General features: G+C 45.5%; 1 protein-coding gene across 3 annotated transcripts in view; it reads right to left on the reverse strand.

The window, feature by feature from the left end:
* Window positions 1–17737, reverse strand: part of LOC115644350 (B-cell receptor-associated protein 29-like) — a 53606-nt gene extending 35869 nt beyond the window's left edge. The window contains exons 1-4 of one of the 3 annotated variants that reach the window (XM_030548772.1): window positions 17642–17737; window positions 16516–16623; window positions 4862–4962; window positions 2006–2156 (exon numbers count right to left, since the gene is read on the reverse strand). In XM_030548772.1, coding sequence (XP_030404632.1) covers window positions 2006–2156; window positions 4862–4962; window positions 16516–16607 — 344 coding nt within the window. In that variant the 5' untranslated portion in view covers window positions 16608–16623; window positions 17642–17737. Of the gene's footprint in view, window positions 1–2005; window positions 2157–4861; window positions 4963–16515; window positions 16624–17241; window positions 17422–17641 lie in introns of those variants that run through there. The other 2 variants (XM_030548602.1, XM_030548689.1) reach the window with 2 other exon arrangements.
* Window positions 17738–23048: the final 5311 nt, after the last annotated feature.

Below are 23048 nucleotides of genomic sequence, written 5' to 3' on the forward strand. Positions count from 1 at the left end.
GAAGCTTTCATAATCACCTTGGGGGAGGTTCTCTGAGGTACTGGTCTTTTTTACCAGGACCTTTTCAGGACCTGGAAGCTCTGCAAAGAAATGCATTGTGGCTGCTGTGGAGATGGGAGGGAGGCAAGCTCTTCCTCAAGCCCCTGCTGCACAACTCTCATCTTCATGCATAGGTGAATATGGCTTCCCCTGGTGCGCTGGAGGACTGGCTTGACTAATGTCATCAGAATCTGAGACTTCCTGAACTGTGAGACCGGTGGATCCAACGGTGCTTGCCCAATGCATGGGGCTGTCCACCCCTTGTGTCCCCCAGGTGCTTCAGGAGGTGAAGGCTGCTTTGTTCCCCGCCTCTCTTACGTCTCTCAAATGGGTGCTGTGAGAAGGTTCTTCGTGCCCATCGTTAACCCAGGACTGTTCAGACCTTAAAAAATGGGCCTCTCTCTTACCTCCATGAACCACTTGAGTAGGTTGAAACATACACAGGCAATCTACCTCTGAAGAATGCCTCGAGAACAGCTTATGCTCCACACTATCCACTTCCTCTCTATCATGTTTCACCTCGATACAAAGTGGTCAGACCTTTTAACCCTGCAGAGGGTGAGGTTCCCAGGGCAGCAGCTTTTATTCCACCTTGGTTCCATGGTCCACTGAGGACATAATCTGGGGCTCCTCCACGGAGCAGTGAGCACAGGCACTCTGCTGGCACAGTTCATGGAACCCAATATTTCTCCCCAGCGAGACCCTAGAGCAGGTCTACTTCTGCAGCACCAGGTTGCAGCCTCTTTTCTGGCTCCTCCACAACCTCCTGCTGAGATTCTTGCTGCACCTTTCTCCACATCTTTTCCTTTAACAACTCCCAGTCTATGACCCCATGATGTAACAGGATCTTTTAGTCAACCTCCTACTGGCACTGGCCAAGAGACATTCATCAGTCCAGGAAGAAGCAGCTTGACAAAGGAGGTTCTCTGTAACAGTGATGCCTACTTGTCTCAGGTATTTGGCCAGAGTTCCTCTTGGTGGCATATGCCAACTCCTTTGACTGCTTTATTGAATAGTGGGCACTGACTAGGGTTCACTACTCAATGTCCCCATCTGTTGCCTTTGTTTTAAACCAAGGACACGCACTCCTGTTCTTTTCATTATTTGTCCCATGGAACTAGTTGATCCTTCATCCTATGGCCCCTTCCCTTGATTGAGTGGGTGGGTCTTAAATTCTAGGTAGGCTCTGGCCATCCTTCCTTAACATAAAATGGACTGACTACTACTGTTAACATAAACATTCACTTAGAAATTTACACTGATCTGTGTTATTAGTTGCATAACCACTTAAACCTGCTGAAAAGGATATAGTGGTTAGCCATCTTTCAAAAAGTGCTCAATAGCCAAGCATACGCCTCAGAGGCTGGGAATATTGCTCTTAAGGATCCACACTCCTGCTGAACTTCAGTGAAACAGTCCAGTTAGACTTGAGAACCTAGGTTCTTGATACCAACATGCTGGCTACTAGGATTATTTTAATGGTGCTGTAACTTATTTACTGCAAATCTGCAGTTAAAAAAATATTCATAACTGACAAATTCCAAGAAGGAAATCAACAGTTATAGAAGTCAGAGATGAAAAAACTAGATTATCTAGTCTCATCTCACTGAAAGTCCAAGTTTGCTCCCTAAAATACATTTTCTATTATCTTATCTAGTATAGATTTAAAGTCTCAAGATTGGGCTCCTACAGTTTCCCCATGGAAACATCTGCTGCCAAATAACCTCCTGACTGAGATGTTTCTCCTAACAGTCACACCAAATTTTCCTTTTCTAGTTATATCTGTGTATATTACATTCAGCAATTCGTTTCCACCTTTAGCATTGATACTATCTTAGCCAAGCTATCCATATTTAGCTCTTTCAACCCTTTCTTATAAATCTGTCCATCCAGCTTTCCGATCTTCTTGTTACTGCCTGTATTAGAGACACTGTCCACGAATTGGAATAGCAAAATTTACACTTACAGCCAGAGAAACAGGGAGAATCCTGAGATGTAAAGGTTTCTTTGTGACCTAAACAGTTTCATCTGAATATGATCATAGGCATTAGGGTTGATATTTGCAGCCTTTTCAGTCCCGTGTGCAGTTGAGTATTTCTTCACTTCTCTAATAGCATCTGAAAAACAAAAAATTTTTTTGCCTTGTTTTTTAATGTGCGTGTGTGGTATAGTGTATTAGGCTACTATCTAAGATTGAGAACACTAGAAATATATGCAGTCTCCTCGGTCAACAGAACAGGCAAATCCCTGTAGTGGTAGTATCAACTTCAACGGCGCCTGAAATGTGCCTGACTCATCTGAAGGAATCATTCTGGAGTGATTAGGTAGTTCAGTCACCATGCTATATCACTGTCCTCCATCTAGATACAATAGTGCCAGCTATGATGGTGTCTTTTGACATCTGTACCTACTGATTAGGAACTGGATCAAGGCAAAAAATCATTCTACAAACACTATCAGAGACCCATCAGATGGTAATGACTGACACCTTCAACTCAGACCAGATTCCAGTTGCATAGCTAGCAGTGAGAAGACCAAAAATAGATCTCCCTCCCATTCCCTAAGGATTTCTCTTGCTAACCAGGTGTTGCATATATGGTTCAAAGTAAGATCTGATCAGACAGAAGCAATGTTTATATTTCCTTTACACTGTAACTATGACAAAAGTATTTACTGGAACCCCAATCAAACATAATGAAGTTTATTCACATTCACTAATGTATAAAAAAATCCTTTCAGATGAGTTGTGCTATTGTAAATGGTAGTCTAAATAAAGAATGGGAGAAGTACATTTTGCCATCTTTCCCTACAAAATTTTTTTTTCCTAAGTGGTCAACAGCCTTGGCTGAAATCAGCAGCATCTGAAACTAAGAGCTGCTCTATACTAGACAATTAGATCAACCCAGCTCCGTCACTCAGGGGTGTGAAAAATACATACCACGGAGTGATTTAGTTAAGCTGATTTAAGTCCCCCTGTAGCCAGGGCTAGGTTGAGAAGGACTTCTTCCATTGATCTAGCTACTGCCTCTAGGGGAGGTAGATTACTGATACCGACAGGAGAACCCCTCCCATCATCAGTGGTAGTGTCTACAGTAAATTATTGCAGCTGTGCTGATGTGGCATTTCAAGTATACATAAGCATTAAGCCAGGTTGGGCTAAATTAAATATTGGAATAGGAGACCTCCCAGGAGCACATAGACATTGTAGGGGATGATGTTGGCAATTCGGCAAGTCACATTCTTCTCTCCAATCCATTATTGAACCAGTTCCCCATCATCATGTTATGTGATGATTTGCTGCTGGATTTGCCATCTTTTGGAGACAAAACTTGGGGTCATCATAAAACCCTCTTTTTGAAAGAGTAAGGTATTAATCCTAGTTTCCTAGATGGATTCCAAGCATCAAATTCTGGTTACCTAAAATATCACTTCAAGGTAAAGGTACCTTTCACTTCCTGCCCTAAACTCTGAAGTATCAATACTGTGTTATTAATCTGCTGCTGCATTCCACCTTAGAGCAAAGCAACTGCACATCACTACATATAACCAGCTTCTTTTTCTACATGCACAAAACTTGTATGAAGTTCTGGAGTTAAACGTCATACTGAATGTATTTAAACTGAAAAGATCAAACAAATGTCCATCCTTTTACGCCATGGGAATGTTCAGGCTTTGCCTTAAGACAGCTGTATTATGGTTTCACAAGGATACCCCATATTTAATTACAGCTCAAATCTGCCTTTCCTTAACAAAAAAGTTTGAGAGTGAATTTTGGTCAATCTTTCCAGTTGGAGCTCGGGGAGGAAAATAAAAATCAACCACTTTTCTATTTTATTTTCTATTGTAGTGACATTCTCCATAATATCTAGCTAAGGTTTCTGGAAGTCTTCTAGAACGGACACTTAAACTAACTTGCAGAAATGCAAGTACAGACATCTAAAATATAAATAATGTTTATTAAAAAGAACATTTTCCAGTCTAGTTTGCTGCTTGATATTTATGAACCAAATATATATGAAGTTGACTTCTTACATTTCTTTCATTCTCCATAGATAGTAAATCTAGTCAGTTTCACTTTGTTTAAAGTCATTCAGAAGTACATTAAATTTTTCATCTCAAAGGATTTTACTAACTTATCGCCTCTCCTTCTCATGCAAAAGAATCACTTCCATCACCAAAGACAGTAAATAGTATGTTCATCAGCACACAGATACCACGCACAGTAATTTGCGACAGAAGTAAAATGAATTTACCCAGGCAGATGTTACTCATGCTCAAGTTTCACTAGACTCTGATGCTATTCTAAGGTTCCAGTGTTCTTTTCCCCCCTAAAACCAGCTGTGGCCAGCACCTGAGTTTTATGCCTCATCTAAGAAAAAACACCTCCAACAGAACACTGCCTTTTCCCATCGCTCTGGGACATTATTTCAGTGTCAACCAACAGAAAGAATGCTACCTACTGAAGCATCTTCCTACCAGCACTTAAGCGTCCCTTGGAAATCTACCATCCAGTTACTTACTTACCTTAATCATACTTGGCTTGTAATTTCTGGTGGGATGGCACCAAGAAGTGGTCTGGCTGAAGTTTCATTTGTTCTCTTGCATCATCACATACTGATTATTGTGTATGTGTTACTAAGTCTGCACACAAAAGTTTAAATGTCCCCCCTCCAAAAAAGTGTTTGAACTGAAATTTAAAGAATATCAAAAATGTTTCTAGTCACGTTAAGTTTGTACTCTTCCTGTTTATCTATTGCCCATGGACGCCCCGTGTACCCTTTAAACAATTTTCAACACACAAGAAGAAAGATTTACTACTTACCAAGAAACAAAACAATCAGTAGAACGATTATTGTTAGGAATGCCTTATTCCAATAATTTGCTATTTTATTCCATAGTGGAATCATAAAGATCTTCTGCCATCTGTAAAATAATACTGTGTTAATCCCTCAAAAATTGAACATTAGACGATAACCACCTTACACAAGAGTTTGTCAATACTTTTAATTCACAATAACCAATCATCAAGAGCTAGTAACAACTCTGTCAACTGCAATTTAATTTGATAGTGTTAAGCTAACTACAGTTTTGCCTACAACTCAGTTTAACTTCTCTTAAACCAAATAAAAAAAAAAGTTACAAACTGTGTTTATTCATACTGAAAAAAAATCCAACACTAACTATTTTCCAACTATACATTCTTTTGCCTATAAACTTAGCTTTACTGCTTGTAATGCTCTACACCCATTACAGAATAGAGAACTTGAAGGGAAAATGCATAATCCATGGTGTGCCATTTAATTTTTAGCTACCTGCAAATAGTTGTTTCAGGTGAGTTAGGAAAAAGCAATCTATAAATCATAAGATCTTCACATTAAAATGAGGTAAACTGACAAAAAATAGTGGCTGTAACTCACTATGCCAGAGTGATTCATTTCCAGAGGGCAAATCTTTTAACAATGAAACAAAAAAGCTCCCCACCTCATTGTGCAATTCCCTACTACACTGGGCACCACATTCGTCCTTAAAAATGAAAAAAATGAAAAAAAAAACAAAACACAAAAACAGTGGTCTTGGATGATGAATGTCATTGCTTTGTTTTATTTAGTCATTCAGCATTAATGGATAGTTCTCCAAAAACTTCAGATTTGCAAAACAAGAAGTAGAACAGAAGAAGTCTGGAATGTTTAAATGAACTGCAAACCAGTAAGAGAGAAACTGGAAGACAGAAGACCCTATTTTCTGCTGGTGTAAACTGGCATAGCTCTGATTTCAAGGGAGTGATGCCAATTTACATAACTAGATTATTTTGCCCAAATCTACTAGTGGTTTATCATTGGGGGGGGGGAGGGAACGGCACACTCCAGCGGATCAAAGCAAGTTCAATATAAAGCGGTTTCACATATGATACGGTATGATTTTTTTGGCTCCCGAGGACAGCGTTATATCGGGGTAGAGGTGTATCATATAAACATAACAAATTTCCATCATATGCAGAAGATGCTCAGAAGTTGTGCTAATTTTAAAAAATTGATTTAAGGCAGATTTGTGGCTCCTAAAGGAAAATCATAGGATCACATGATTTGAGCAGGGGGTTGGACTAGATGACCTCCTGAGGTCCCTTCCAACCGTGATATTCTAGGATTCTATGATTTATTAGGCAGAAACTTCTTCTGTGCACAGGTCGTTCCGGGCATTTGATTCTCAAAAGCAGCTGGTACTAACCACTGGTGGGACAGGAATTGGACGAGATGTATCACTGAGCTGATCCAACATGGCAATTTCTCTGTTATGGGTCACTTGACAGTGTGGTTCCATCCGTCCAGATATTCATATTTGGGTATTTTTAATATACTCAGACAGGAAGTTTTGCTTATTATCAGAATTTTAATACCTGTCCATTAACCCAAATAAGCACAGGCACACAGGAGCACTGCTTGAACAGATAAGTGAGGGCATGTCTTCACTAGCAATGTTAAAACACTGAGCTTTCCCAGTGCTGTAAAAAACAAAAAAAACAAACAAAAAAAACCAACACCTCCACGAGGGGAGTAGCTATCAGCACCGGTGCACTGTCTACACTGGCATTTTACAGTGCTCAGCTCTGAGCAAAAAAGTTGCAGCGCTGTAAAGTGCCAGCGTAGACAAGGCCTGAGGGTATGGATACACTTGCAGCCATACAGCACTGCCGCAGGAGCGCTACTGCGGCAGCGCTTTGAAGTGCAAGCGTGGTCGCAGCGCCAGCGCTGGGAGAGAGCTCTCCCAGAGCTGCAGGTACTCCACCTCCTCGAGGGGATTAGCTTACAGCGCTGGGAGCCGCGCTCCGAGCGCTGGGGCAGTGTTTACACAGGCACTTTGCAGCACTGTAATTTGCTGCGCTCAGGGGTGTGTTTTTTCACACCACTGAGGAAGAAAATTACAGTGCTGTAAAGCGCCAGTGTAGCCAAACCTTAGTAACTGAAACTTCCAAGAACAATAGGACCACTTCTTGCTTCAACTGTACCTGCTTTAACTGCTGTGACAGACTCAGCTCACAAGACCATCTAGAAGTGCTTTGCAGAGCACAACTTGAAAGCCACTGCCTTAAGGTACTGTCACAAGTGCTAAATGTAGTCTTTGATCCAGCAAGATTACCGTGACAGTTTTCTTAACAAGATAACTAAACATGTAATTTAAATCAAAAAAGGATTTTGTTCTTTCAAAATAACGTTTTAAGAGACCTGAATGCTGTAAATCAAACTCAGAGCTAGCACAAAATAAATTGGACAGAAGAGCCCAATAGATCCCATCATTATTATGGCATAAATGAGCCAGAGTATATCAAGCACCATGTTTAACATTTGAATGAATACTTGGATCTAGTAGTATTGTGGGTTAATGAATTACTCATCAACTGCGAAGACAATTGAAATCCTAGTTACAGCATAAATCAAACTGGGTTTAATGTTTTCATTGTAATTCACAGAGAATATCTGCATGCATACATCATAAAACCAGATATTCTTATTCAACCTGTACTGACACCCATACAGCAGCTTTCTTAACTTTCGGAGTATCTGTTGCAGTTATGCATAGCTTTCTTCAATTTATTTGGGCTGACATTCTCCATAGGCTGCTATGTCTCAAACTTATTAGACTCTCGGGTGGGGGGGGAGGGGAGGAAAGAAGTCCAGGGTGGGGGTACATTCAGGCCACCATTTTAATGCATATGCCATAGGTTGTTAGGACATCCCTTTGGGATGAGGATGGGCCTCTCTCCCATCCCAGACATCCTTCACTGCCGGTAGACACTGCTGTAATACCAGTTTGGAGTGTGCGGTGCAACCCTCTGGCTGTAAGTCTTACGGAGGAAGCTCTCCCTCCCCCTCTTCTGGGCATAATAGCAGTACAAAATGAAAGAGGTAAACAAAATAATCCTGCAAGTCACAAAACAGTCTGGGCTCACCTGACTGTTTTTTCAAAAGGCAAAAAATCTCTGCAAAGAGGGCTGGGTTCCTAATCTCCTGAGTGCCTGACGGGCCCAGGCTGAGCCTCCTGTGCTTTAAAAAGAAAAGAAAAAGAAAAGAAAAAGGTGGCCTCTCCATCCCTCCAGAGGCTACAGGCAACAAGTATTTTAGCTGCTCTCTCCTGTAACAGGCCTAAACCTGAGGAGTCAACTGTAAAATGAACTCCTTTGAAAAATAAGGAGTGAAGAGGACTGGCTCTTGGAACAACTGTTTTTTCAGGGTGTTAAAAGTCTTTTAACAGTTGTCTTTCTGGTGGACTTTCTTTGGGCTACCACCTTTTATTAGGTCCATCAGAGGGGCCCCCAATAATGGTAAAAGCCAGAGACAAATCACCCAGCTAGTTCAAGAAAGCATCTTACCTCTTTCTTTGTTTAGAGAATGGGACATGCTGACAATACCTGCACTATGATAATCAGTGACTCAGGTTGGTTTCCTCCCTCATTATAACCCAAGTAACTAACTTCTTGATTGGCCAGATCGGCCGTGATCTCTCCCCGTCAGCCAGCAACTGAAAAATAGCTCATATTTGCTGCACATGATCGTCTCAGTTGTTGCTATATGTATTGTCCAAATATGCAATTGCATACTGCTGATGAGGTCTGAGAACCTTGTCCGTTAAATGTTGTAGCTGCTCCATGCAAGCCAAAAAGCACTGTCAGGAGGTGGAAGACTGAAGGGTACCAAGAAGGCGGTTTTTTCTTGTGATTCAGCAGCGAGGAGGAACTGCCTTTTGTAAAAGCTACTGTAGCAAGGTATTTGGGAGCTCCAAAATGTTGCAACAGCTCATTCACTTGTGGCATAGGGTATATTGTCTTGATACGGTGCTGTATTAGTCAATTCCATCTAGGTGCAGTGGAGAATACACTGCAGAAGGTCTAATCAAGATGTAAAACCTAGGCGCTTTGTTTAGGAGACTCGCACCCATCTCTACTTGTGCAGGCTCTTGGTGAATGGGTGCTTAAAACCTCACTCTGGGTTCTGGTAGGTAAGAAACATTAAACATCCCTTCTCTGGTTTTCCAAGGCTTCCGCAGGTTCACATGGAAAATTCAGTTTTTTCCCTCGTGCCAGGCAGGCAGACCTTGTAGTCCACAAGGCCAACTGAAAAAAACCACTTCAAAAGGCACTTGCCATCTGGCTAGCACTATGGATTCCATGCCAGGGAATAGCAAAAGCACTCATTACTCAGATTGGAAGGTCAGTAGGCATGCAACCTGGTTATGTTTGTTCTTGCAAGCTCCCCTCTCCTTCCCCCTCCACAGGTTTTCATAAGCAAAAACTCCCAGACTCAAGGCACTCCCTGACATGGAGAACATACTGGGCCATATGGATATCATCTGGCCATGGTGATCCCAGCCCTCATATAGAAGCTTTAATATTCCTTGAGGCTGTCACCATATAAACAGATCAAAGGGAGAGAATGCAGTGGAACCTTGCGGTACCTCCCTTCTGGCAAACAAGAAGGGAGGAAGTAATTGGTCCCAATGCTTGCGATTAGAGGATAGAAATTGTTTTTTAGCATCACTTTAAGGGTTTTGTTGAATCTCTCAACTAATCCATCTGTTTGTGGATGGTAGACATAAGTCTTTGGAGACTTGATCTTAATGCAGGAGTTATTCTCCCTATTGAACTGGGATGTAAAGCTGGTCCTTTGATTGGTCAGGCTTTTTGGGTTTGTTTGTTTGTTTGTTTTGTGGTGGTTGGGCGGGAGGAGGGAGGAGAGATCCTTGCTCAAAGTTCCATGGCAACTGCTGTTGCCTCTGTGTAGTGTAGTAGGGGATGGCCAGGATCACAAGCAAGTGTTCATATACCACCACACTTTTCTCTAGGAGGTCTACAATATCAGTCTTGATTTGCCTTAAGGGAGTTTTGATCAAGAGGAATGAGATCACAGGGGCCTTTGGGATGCTCTTTGGGGTAGTTAGTTGGTACTATGGACAAGAGGCTCAGTATTCTCTAAGCTGATGGTGGTCACTGGGCCAGCAGGAATGAGTCAATACAGAGACTGGGAGAAAACCTTGTTCAAAGTGCCCAGCAAATAGGATGTCATGTAGGAGTGCCCGGCTGTATAACGGAGATATCAATAACTGGGTCTTTACCTCCTCAATCTATCACATTCAACTTGCCAGAGGCATACTTCATAGATTATGAAATGGGACCACTGCCTCAGACATCAAAAATTGATTGTTCACTGCAGGAATTTGATCGTAAGCCCGACTCAGTGTAGGATTCCCCTCCCCACCCCTGTTTACAGAATAAATCTGCATCATGAGTCAGGACTTGCAATTCTGGCAACAGTCATCCACTGGCTACTGCCTGTCTGCATCCTGGATGGGTGTGCAATGGGCTTTAAACTCCTTTCATAGAGATCCTCTGGTTCTCTTAACTCAGCTAGTCCTAACAGTCCAGGACCAACCCTAGGTGTAGAGACTGGGTCAGTGGTTGCAGTCTCTGGTTTTCCTAGCTTGTAGATAATTTCCCGAAAGTACTGCCAATCCCAGCCAGTGGTGACAGGGCAGACCAGCATTGAGGATATAGCCACCAGAAGGATATTCGTACGCTGACCCATAGTCATCTGGAGTAGGCAGTCACATCACCATTTATGCACTGGATGAAAATGGTTGGGGTAAAACAGATCCTAGGTGAGACTAAGGGAATCTGTACCAAGGTCTGGCCACATCCTGAGTCCAACAGACCTTGCACTTTTGCCCTCCTGATCCATTATTTTTTGAGTCCTTACTTTTATGCTATTCTCTGCTGTCCCTACCTCAGCATACTCTTACTCTGTAAGGGGGCATTCTCTTGGGTTCCTAGCTGCCCACACAAGAAACAAGTTAGCGTGCTGTGGTATGAGCTCATTCTCTTGACCAAGGTCAACACCGCCTTCCCCAGTGAGACTCACGAGGGGGTAGGACTGACCTAGGCAAGCACGCTTTAAAAGCCAGAAGCAGTGACCAGGGGAGCGAAGCGGACAGGGGGCTGCAGACAGAGGAAGGCCTACGATGGTTAAGAAGACATGCAACACCTGTGCCAGCATTGCTTCTGTCTCCTCCACCCGCGCCTGTAGCCAGACAGAGCACCTGAGCATGGATGCTTCTATCCAGATCCTGGTGTGGTTTGCAGGGACTATGACTTGCAATTCCCACTTACTGATACCCAGGCTAGGGGGACCATTCAATGTGAAAGGTGCCTGCTGGTGGAATCTCAGGCAGCAGGTGGGAGAGCTACAAGAAGAGGTGGCTAGGTTGAGAAGCATCCAAATCCACGAGAAATTCCTCAGTGTCCATGTGGAGATAACTCAGGTAGCTGTCCCAGTACACAGGACTGCTGACACACTACTGGTGGAGGAGGAAATGGCTCAGGGTGGACACTGGCAGCTGGTTACTTCTGGCAGCAGGCAGTGCTCCACTCCTGCTCCAAACCCTCCCGCCATGGTAATAGGAAACCATTATGCTCTTCTTGATACAGGAGAGAAGGAATGACCCCCTAGAGCAGAGGAGAAGCATCATACCTCTAGCTGGGAGGTCTGCTGCCACCACTGTGAACAGGAAACAATTCTCGAGAGGTATGATGCCTGCCGGGGGCCCATATCAGAGACCTTACGGAGGCATTGTCAAGGATTATAAAGCCCTCTGACTACTACCCCATGCTACTCATCCATGTGGGCAAAAATGATACTAAGAGGTGTGACACTGAGTGGATCAAGAGTGACTACAGGGCTCTGGGAGTACGGGTGAAGGAGTTTGGAGCACAGGGGGTATTCTCTTCCATCCTTCCTGTCAAAGGTAGAGGCCTAGGCAGAGACAGGTGCATCATGGAGGTGGATGCCTGGCTGCGAAGATGGTGTTGCCAGGAGGGCTTTGGCTTCTTTAACCACGGGATGCTATTACAGGAAGGACTGCTAGGCAGAGATGGCGTTCACCTTTCGAGGAGGGGAAAGACCTTATTTGGACACAAACTGGCTAACCAAGTGAGGACGGCTTTAAACGAGGTTCGACACGGACAGGTGAGCAAAGCCCACAGATAAGTGGAGAACATGGAGACCTGGGAGATGGGTCAGAAATAGGAGGGAGAGTGGGCTATAATGTCGGAGAGAAAGGAAGGTCAGGGCAAAACCAGGAGGCAAGATCAAATCAGTATCTTAGATGCCTATATACAAATGCGAGAAGTATGGGTAATAAGCAGGAAGAACTGAAAGTGCTAATAAATACAACTATGACATTGTTGGCATCACTGAAACTTGGTGGAATAATACACGACTGGAATGTTGGTATGGATGAGTACAGCTTGCTCAGGAAGGACAGACGGGGAAAAGAGAGGAGGTGTTGCCTTACCATTAAAAATGTGAGCACGAGGTGGAGATGGACATAGGAGACGGAAGTGTTGAGAGTCTCTGGGTTAGGCTAAAAGGGGTAAAAAAACAAGGGTGATGTCATGCTAGGAGTCTACTACAGGCCACCTAACCAGGTGGAAGAGGTGGATGAGGCTTTTTTTAAAATCAACTAACAAAATCATCCAAAGCCCAAGATTTGGTGGTGATGAGGGACTTCAACTATCCAGATATATGTTGGGAAAACAACACAGCAGGGCAAAGACTATCCAATAAGTTCTTGGACTGCATTGCAGACAACTTTTTATTTCAGAAGGTTGAAAAAGCTACTAGGGGGGAAGCTGTTCTAGATTTGATTTTAGAAAAGAGGGAGGAACTCACTGAGAATTTGAAAGTGGAAGGCAGCTTGGGTGAAAGTGATCATGAAATCATAGAGTTCACAATACTAAGGAAGGGTAGAAGGGAGTACAGCAAAATAGAGACAATGGATTTCAGGAAGGCGGATTTTGGTAAGCTTAGAGAGCTGATAGGTAAGGTCGCATGGGAATCAAGACTGAGGAGAAAAAACAACTGAGGAGAGTTGGCAGTTTTTCAAAAGGGACACTATTAAGGGCCCAAAAGCAAGCTATTCCACTCAGTAGGAAAGATAGAAAATGTGGCAAAAGACCACCTTGGCTTAACCATGAGATCATGCATGATCTAAAAAATAAAAACGAGTCACATAAAAAATGGAAACTAGGACAGATTACAAAGGATGAATATAGGCAAAAAACACAGTAATGCGGGGCAAGATTAGAAATGCAAAGGCACAAAATGAGCTCAAACTAGCTACAGGGATAAAGAGAAATAAGACAACTTTTTATCAATACATTAGAAACAAGAGGAAGACAAAGGACAAGCTAGGCCCACTGCTCAGTGAGGAGGGAGAAACAGTAACAGGAAACTTGGAAATGGCAGAGATGCTTAATGACTTCTTTGTTTCGGTCTTCACCAAGAACTCTGAAGGAATGCCTAATATAGTGAATGCTAATGAGAAGGGGGTAAGTTTAGAAGATAAAATAAAAAGAGAAGAAGTTAAAAATCTCTTAGAAAAGTTAGATGCCTGCAAGTCACCAGGCCCTGATGAAATGCATTCTAGAATACTCAAGGAGCTAACAGAGGAGGTAGCTGACCCTCTAGCTATTATCTCTGGAAAATCATGGGAGACGGGAGAGATTCCAGAAGACTGGATAAGGGCAAATATAGTGCCCACCTACAAAAAGGGAAATAAAAACGACCCAGGAAACTACAGACAGTTAGTTTAACTTCTGTGTCAGGGAAGATAATGGAGCAAGAAATCATTTGCAAACACTTGGAAGGTGGTAAGGTGATAGAGAATAGCCAACATGGATTTGTAAAGAATCATGTCAAACCAATCTGATAGCTTTCTCTGATAGGATAACGAGTCTTGTGGATAAGGTATACCTAGACTTCAGTAAGGCATTTGATATGGTCTCGCACAATAGTCTTATCAATAAACTAGGCAAATACAATTTAAATGGGGCTACTATAAGGTAGGTGCATAACTGGCTGGATAACTTTACTCAGAGAGTAGTTATTAATGGTTCCCAATCCTGTTGGAAAGATATAACAAGTGGGGTTCCACAGGGGTCTGTTTTGGGACCAGCTCTGTTCAATATCTTCATCAACGACTTAAGATATTGGCATAGAAAGTACGCTTATTAAATTTGCAGATTATATCAAACTAGGAGAGACTGCAACTGCTTTGGAGGATAGGGTCATAATTCAAAATGATCTGGACAAATTGGAGAAATGGTCTGAGGTAAACAGGATGCAGTTTAATAATGACAAGTGCAAAGTGCTCCACTTAGGAAGGAACAATCAGTTTCACACATACAGAATGGGAAGAGTATCAGAGGGTAGCCGTGTTAGTCTGGATCTGTAAAAGCAGCAAAGAATCCTGTGGCACCTTATAGACTAACAGACGTTTTGGAGCATGAGCTTTCGTGGGTGAATACCCACTTCCTCAGATGCATGGAGATACATGCATCTGAGGAAGTGGGTATTCACCCACGAAAGCTCATGCTCCAAAACGTCTGTTAGTCTATAAGGTGCCACAGGATTCTTTGCTGCTTTTACAGAATGGGAAGAGACTGTCTAGGAAAGAGTACGGCAGAAAGGGTTCTAGGGGTTATAGTGGACCACAAGCTAAAGATGAGTCAACAGTGTGATGCTGTTGCAAAAAAATAAAACATGATTCTGGGATGCATTAACAGGTGTGTGAGCAAGACACAAGAAGTCATTCTTCCACTCTACTCTACGCTGGTTAGACCTCAACTGGAATATTGTGTCCAGTTCTGGGCACCGCATTTCAAGAAAGATGTGGAGAAATTGGAGAGAAGCCAGAGAAGAGCAACAAGAATGATTAAAGATCTAGAGAACATGACCTATGAAGGAAGGCTTAAAGAATTAGGTTTGTTTAGTTTGGCAAAGAGAAGACAGAGAGGGGACATGATAGCAGTTTTCAGGTATCTAAAAGGGTGTCATTAGGAGGAGGGAGAAAACTTGTTCATCTTGGCCTCTAAGGATAGAACAAGAAGCAATGGGTTTAAATTGCAGCAAGGGAGGCTTAGGTTGAACATTAGGAAAAAGTTCCTAACTGTCAGGGTAGTTGAACACTGCAATAAATTGCCTAGGGAGGTTGTGGAATCTCCATCTCTGGAGATATTTAAGGGTAGGTTAGATAAATGTCTATCAGGAATGGTCAGTATTTGATCCTGCCATGAGGGCAGGGGACTGGACTCAATGACCTCTTGAGGTCCCTTCCAGTCCTAGAGTCTATAAGTGCAAACCCCAGCAAGTGGTTGAGTTTTGACTCTACGCAGTGTGTGGAATTCATTTTAAGACTAGGACAGGAAAAGTTATGGTCCTGCTCAGGTTGCTATAAGAAGGCCATAGATTAATCAGTGGGAAAAGTTACCTTCTTCATTCTGATGATGTGAGTTGGTGTCTAAGGCCGCAGAAAAGAAAACACATTTCATAGATTATTTTATAATCTGAGGCAATAGTAAATTTTCTACAAAATGTTAAGGTTTAATCCTCTAGTAACATTTTTGGAGCTAATAGGACTCTCCCACACAGGGGAAAAAACAAATTTACATGATCAAAGGTAAGCAGTAGTATGAGAGAAAGTTGTTTCAAGAAAATTAGGTAAGGAAGGCAGTACTTTGCATAAAGAGATAGTAGCTGGTTTACTTTCCTTTCAGCTTCTCTCCCTTACTAAAGGTTGGGAAAATTAGTTTTAAAACACTTGTATATTGGCATGTTTCTGGGACTAACACCGATTTCTTTGGTTTTCATATAAGCTTATAGGTGCCTCTCTTACTGCTCTGTTAAATTCCATACATCAAGCAGGAGAATTCTTTACTTTTGGAAGAATCTTCACAAATTGCACCTAGTCAACACTGAAAAGTGGGAGTGCTTTATATTTCTTTCCATTCCCAATGCCTAGTGCAAGGTAGCACTAAGGAAAATAGCTACTGATTCACCTCTGATAATTCAGATTCCTCGGAAAAGAGGCTGCTGCCTATTTATCCACTAATAACTTAGTATGAAAAGAAGACACACATTCTCCGCTAAACTGACCATTCAGAAAATAAAATTAAATGGACTAACTCCTCATATTGAAACAGAGAGTGAGAGAGGAGGGCATGCTGGAATTATGACTAGAAATAAATAATTATTAACCACTGGTGCAGGAAAAATGATTCTGGCCATGATTTTCAAAAATAGGTGCCTAAAGTTAAGCTCCTTGGCGTGAGTTTAGGCACCTAAATAAATGGCCTGGTGTTCAAGAGTGTTAAGCATAGGGTGACCAAACAGCAAGTGTGAAAAATCAGGACGGCGGTGGGGGGTAATAGGTGTCTATAAAAGAAAATGAACCAAATATCAGGACTGTCCCTATAAAAGAGGGACATCTCGTAACCCTAGTTAAGCAACAAGTAGCTCCTATTTAATTCAGTTCTCAACCAGCCCCAAATGTGGGAGCCAAAATAAACCTGATTCACATTAGGTGTGTTACAACAGCAATATGTAAAAGATGTCTTAAGACAAAGCCATATAGCCTACAGTGGATCCCTACCTTAGTGGAGAAATAAACGGTACACAGAGCAGTAAAATCACTCCTATTTCAGCATACAGAAAGCTTGCAACTGCTGTCCACTGAAAAGTCATCTTCTCCCTGGACGGCCTGAGGGGAGGACAGCGCAGTCACTGCAAATTGGCCGTGAGGCACGCAGGATAAATCCCGCAGTGAGCACAGCTCAGGCTGAGCCAAGTTTCTCCACTTCAAATTACATCGGATATTTAAGGCCCAAACACTCCCTCTTCCCTGGGAGGGGCCTCAAGTTGGGTGACTGGGTAAAGGGCGGGGATTTTAAGCAACTTAGTGGAGGGTGCGCGCAAGGCTCCCTCCCCCAATGAAGAGCTCGAGCGGCCTCGCGGCTGCACTAACAACCTTCCCTCCCCCCGGGCCCGGGCACTGTATTGCCGGGAGCAGCCCAGCGCCGCGCTACGAGGGGGAATAACGCCCGGGCCCCGCTGGTGGCTCCTTCCTCTCGGGCGTCGGATGAGACTCTTCCCTCTCCCCGTTACCAGGACAACGCTACTGCACGGGGATCCCCCACCCGCCCCTTCCCCGGCGCGGAGGCCAAAGCCTCTGCCAAGCGGCAGGAAACGCCGCCGCTAAGCGGCCTGGGCAAGCACCCGAGCATGGCGCTCGGCTCAGCCGCGGGAAGCGGGGCCTGCCCAGGCTGCTGGGATATGCGGGGGGCGGCACGGAGCGAGGAGGCGTCAGGCTGGCACTGACCCACGCGGAACAAAATCCTCCCTCCCGCCTCGGGGCGGCCGCGGAAACTTGCCTCCACCCCCGAGCGCAAGGCCGGCCAGCCGGGCCTGGCTGAGGCGGGGAAAAGGAGGCGGGCTGACGAGCGACAGCCTGGCCTCCGCGCCCGCTGACTGACGCCTGAGGCAGGCAGCCGAGCTCGGGCACAGCTTCCCCGCCCAATGTGAGGTTGGGGCGGGACTGCGGCGGGCGGCCCCCAGGGCTGAGGGAGTCTGGGGCAGGGCTGCATAAGGGGAGGTGCCTCCTTCTCCCCAATGAACGACCTTTGGGAGGGGCCGAGAGCACAATAGTGTTCTGCCACACCTCCCCCCCCCCCCGTGTTCATCCCAGCCGCCTTCCCGCCGCCGAGACTTGCCCTCTTTACCCTCCCAAGCCCCTGGGGGCTCTGCCCTCCGGCAGCTTCTGCCTTTTCTCCCCTCTCCAGACCCCTGTTGTCACTGGCCACTGACAGCAGCAGTCGCTGGGTCTGGCAAAAGAGGCCACGGCTACTGCTACATGCCCAAGGTCTTGGCTACACTGGCGCTTTACAGCACTGCAACTTTCTTGCTCAGGGATGTGAAAAAACACCCCTCTGAGGCCATGTCTACATCTAAAATTTTGCAGCGCTGGTTGTTACAGCTGTATTAGTACAGCTGTATAGGGCCAGCGCTGCAGAGTGGCCACACTTACAGCAACCAGCGCTGCAAGTGGTGTTAGATGTGGCCACACTGCAGCGCTGTTGGGCGGCTTCAAGGGGGGTTCCGGGAACGCGAGAGCAAACCGGGGAAGGAGACCAGCTTCGCCGCGGTTTGCTCTCGCGTTCCCGGAGCCACCCTGCAAACCGCAGGGAAGGAGAACCGCTTGCTCGGCGGTTCGGGGAACGAGAGAGCAAACCGGGAAAGGAGACCAGCTTCGCCGCGGTTTGCTCTAGCGTTCCCGGAGCCGCCCTGCAAACCGCAGGGAAGGAGAACCGCTTGCTCGGCGGTTCGGGGAACGAGAGAGCAAACCGGGAAAGGAGACCAGCTTCGCCGCGGTTTGCTCTCGCGTTCCCGGAGCCACCCTGCAAACCGCAGGGAAGGAGACCTGCTTGCTCGGGGTTCCGGGAACGAGAGAGCAAACCGGGAAAGGAGACCAGCTTGATTACCAGAGGCTTCCTCGTTCCACGGAGGTCAAGAAAAGCGCTGGTAAGTGTCTACATTGGATTACCAGCGCTGGATCACCAGCGCTGGATCCTCTACACCCCAGACAAAACGGGAGTACGGCCAGCGCTGCAAACAGGGAGTTGCAGTGCTGGTGATGCCCTGCAGATGTGTACACCTTCAAAGTTGCAGCGCTGTAACTCCCTCACCAGCCCTGCAACTTTCTGATGTAGACAAGCCCTGAGTGCAGCAAGTTACAGCGCTGCAAAGCGCCAGTGTCAACACTGTCCCAGCGCTGGGAGCGAGCTAATCCCCACAGGGAGGTGGAGTACGTGCTGCGCTGGGAGAGCTCTGTCCCAGCTGGCGCCTTGACCACACTCGCACTTCAAAGCGCTCCCGGGGCAGCGCTGTATGGCTGCAAGTGTAGCCATACCCCAAGACAGAATCCCGTCCTACCTTCACCTCTAGTGTTGCCAAGCCTCCAGGACTGGCCTGGAGTCTTCCAGAATCGATCTCAATCTCCTGGTGACTATTTAAAGCAATCCAGAAGATTTGAATAGGCTATTTTAAGAAAATGGCATTATATCATGGGGGGAGGGGATCTTCGGGAATAGCTTCAGTCAGAGTTGGCAACCCTGTTTAACTCTGGCTCTTCTGAAACTGTCTCCTCCAGAAGGACCCCATCCCATAGGAACTCCAGGGGATGGGATGGGAGCAGAACAATAATGCTGAGCATGTTTAAAGCATGTTCACGGCACTGTAGACATAGGCGCAGCTGGGGGCACTGCCTATTGTTAGGGTTGCCCAATGTTTCCCCTTACATGACCCTGTTTACAGTTGCTGATAACTGTACTAATCTTTAATCATTTGGGCTGAAATTTCTCATGCTGGGTCCTCACTCACAACCATTTCAGATTTGGGGACAACTTAAACCTTCAAGTCAGTGGCACTGCTAGGGTACCCATATGGCCCCACAGTATGCCAACATTTTTATGGCTGATTTAAAACAACGCTTCCTCAGCTCTTGTCCCCTAGCGCCCCTCCTCTACTTGCGCTAAGTTGATGACATCTTCATCATTTGAACCCACAGAAAGGAGGCCCTTGAGGAATTCCACCTGGATTTCAACAATTTCCACTCCACCATCATCCTCAGCCTGGACCAGTCCACACAGGAGATCCACTTCCTGGACACTACAGTGCAAGTAAGTGATGGTCACATAAACACCACCCTATACCAGAAACCTACTGACCACTATACTTACCTACATGCCTCCATCTTCCATTCTGGACACATCACACGATCCATTGTCCACAGCCAAGCCCTAAGATATACCACCACTGGCCACCACATACAGCCCCCAGTTAAAACCTCTCCAGCGCATTATCAATGATCTGCAAAACAATCCCTCACTCTCACAGACCTTGGGAGGCAGGCCAGTCCTCACTTACAGACAGCTCCCCAACCTGAAACAAATACCAGCAACTATACACCACACCACAGAAACACCAACCCAGGAACCAATCCCTGTAGCAAACTTCATTGCCTAGTCTGTCCCCATATCTACTCTAGCAACACCATCAGAGGACCCAACCACATGAGCCACACCATCAAGCGCTCATTCACCTGCATGTCTAGTAATGTTATATATGCCATCATGTGCCAGCAATGCCCCTCTGCCATGTACATTGGCCAAACCGGACAGTCCCTACGTAAAAGAATAAATGGACACAAGTCGGACATCAGGAATGGTAACATACAAAAGCCAGTAGGTGAACACTTCAGCCTCCCTGGACATTCTATAACAGATTTAAAAGTAGCTATTCTTGAACAAAAAAATTCAGAAACAGACTTCAAAGAGAAACAGCAGAACTAAAATTCATTTGCAAATTTAACACCATTAATTTGGGCTTGAATAGGGACTGGGAGTGGCATGTTCATTACAAAAGCAGCTTTGCCTCCTGGAATTGACATCTCCTCATCTATTATTGGGAGTGGACTACATCCATCCTGATCGAATTGGCCCTGTCAACACTGGTTCTCCACTTGTGAGGTACTCTCTTCTCTTCATGTGTCATTATATAATGCCTGCATCTGTAACTTTCACTCCATGCAACTGAAGAAGTGATTTTTTTTACCCATGAAAGCTTATGCCCAAATAAATCTTAGTGTTTAAGGTGCCACCGGACTCCTTGTTGTTTTCATGCTGGGTGTCTGTCTCAGGCTCATTTTTTTTTAATGTCACCCAAAATCATTCAACCATTCCTAGAAATGAGACTAAGTAATGTACATTGTTTTGCTCTTGTTAAATTCTTGAGACATTTTATCTGAAATGCTCTGATGCCCCAGCAGGGACTTGAAGTTTGGCGGAGGAAAGGGGCGGTCTTTGTGTCAGGACCGGGCCTTTGGCAGGAGTCCTGTGGAGTATACAGCCTGGGATCATGTAATTAAAGACTACCAGAATACATATGCACAGGAGGGCTCAATTAAAGTTGCACAGATAACCTTAATTCTGGCATTCCCTAACTTTTGAGTGTTTGGCTTTCCACTCATAATAATGTCCTTTTAATGTAGTTTTTTGTGTGTAATTAAGCCTTATAAATATTCTCACCATTTTACATACAAAGAAACAGAGACAGAAAAGTGCTTTGACACTGAGTCACAGACAGGGCCGGCTCTAGGCACCAGCAAACCAAGCACGTGCTTGGGGTGGCACATTTTCATGGGCGGCATTCTGCCATATTTTTTTTTTTTTTGCTTTGGGCAGCAAAAGCCTAGAGCCAGCCCTGGCAGCAGCAACGCATCGTGGCTGGGGGTACCCTGGGGCCACAGCGGTTTGCACCATGGGGGAGCAGCGCCCGCACCTTGTGCTAGGCCAGGCAGGCTCCGAGCAGAGGACACTCGGGCTGGGGGCTGCCCTGTGGGGCACACACAGCCACCTGCAGGTGCCACAGGGCGGCCGCCCCCCAGCGCCGCAGCCAGGGCTGAATGAAGCAGCCCGAGCTGCCCAGGGACTGTGGCAGGGCAGCCAGAAGCAGCAGCAGCAGCAGGGCCATAGAGGGTGGGGCATTGCCATGTGGGGCCCACATCCCAGTATCCGGGGCTCCGCTCCCTCTGGGGCTACCCTGCACCCGCTCCTCAGCTCCCTGCCTGGCCAGTCCTGGAGGCGAGAGCCCTGGCTGGTGGGACCCTGGGCTGAGGTGCAGCCCAAGAACCCCGCTGCTTTCCCCGACCCTCCTAGTGCCGGACCAGCTGGAAGCGAGGGGGGAGTGGGCAGAGTCAGCACTGGTGTGGGGGGAGCCCAGGGCTGGGGCAGTAAGGGATGCGGGTGAGTTGGGGTGCGGGGGGGAGAGCCCAGCGCTGGGGCAGCAGGGGGTGCGGATGGGAGAGGGCACTGGTGGGGGGGGTGAGAGCCCAGGACTGGGGTGGGGGGCAGCCAAAATTTTTTTTGCTTGAGGCGGCAAAATACCTAGAGCCAGCCCCGGCCACAGCCAAGATTAGAACTAGGAATTTTTGCCTCCCACCCAGTCCTCTCTAAATAGCAGGACAGTAGCTTAAAGGGTACTGGAGATATTTACTCACTGCCTGGCAACACAAGGAGCTTCGTGCACTGAAGGTAGCAACATGGTATCTGTCACTGGCACCTGCTGGTCTTTAGATCTCAGATAAAATGAAGTCAGCCTAAAAACTACATTGAATTTGATTCTAAGATATTCAGTGTGGCGGTCTTCTTTTATTTGCTCTCTCTGTGATACCTTGCCCACTCGTGATGCTATATAAATACACAATATTCATAGACTCATATAGACTCATAGACTCTAGGACTGGAAGGGACCTCGAGAGGTCATCGAGTCCAGTCCCCTGCCCTCATGGCAGGACCAAATAAGGAAAAAGTATAATATAGCATTGATATTGGAATTTGGTTTGGTTTTCTTTTTTACTCTGATCAATTGATTTATTTGGAATAATATGACCCAGCATAAAACTTTTTATTTTTTAATTTATTTCTTATTCATGTGCCTGCCATCTCAGAACCTTAGATGGCAGGCACTTAAGAGTAGGGATATACATATAACCTGCCATGAACACTGTGCAGCAATACTACATGAATGTGCAACATGCCTTAGGTGGCACGTGAGCAGGATTCATCATGCAATACATTCTGTATAGGCAGAAGTCAACTCACACATACTATCTGGCAAGAACAGAGGACCATGTAACTAAACCTTCAATCACTGAAGTTAATATAGGGTTGTCAGGCGTCCAGTTTTGGACCAGAATGTCTGGTTGAAAAGAGACCCTGGCGGCTCTTGTCAGCACAGCTGACTGGGCAGCTAGAAGTCCAGTCAGCAGCGCAGCGGGGCTAAGGCAGGCTCCCTGCCTGCCCTGGCTCCGTATGGTTCTCAAGAAGTGGCCGGGATGTCCGGCTCTTCGGCGCAGGGGTGGCAAGGGAGGCTCTGTGCTGTAAGGTGTTCATAGAATCATAGAATATCAGGATTGGAAGGGACCTCAGGAGGTCATCTAGTCCAACCTTCTGCTCAAAGCAGGACCAATTCCCAATTAAATCATCCCAGCCAGGGCTTTGGTGTATGGTTATGCCTTTGTTATGTATTATAATTAATGTTGCTGCAATTCAAAATGGAGTCTAAGAATTC

Source organism: Gopherus evgoodei, chromosome 1 (genome assembly GCF_007399415.2).
Source record: "Gopherus evgoodei ecotype Sinaloan lineage chromosome 1, rGopEvg1_v1.p, whole genome shotgun sequence".
Lineage (NCBI taxonomy): Eukaryota > Metazoa > Chordata > Testudines > Testudinidae > Gopherus > Gopherus evgoodei.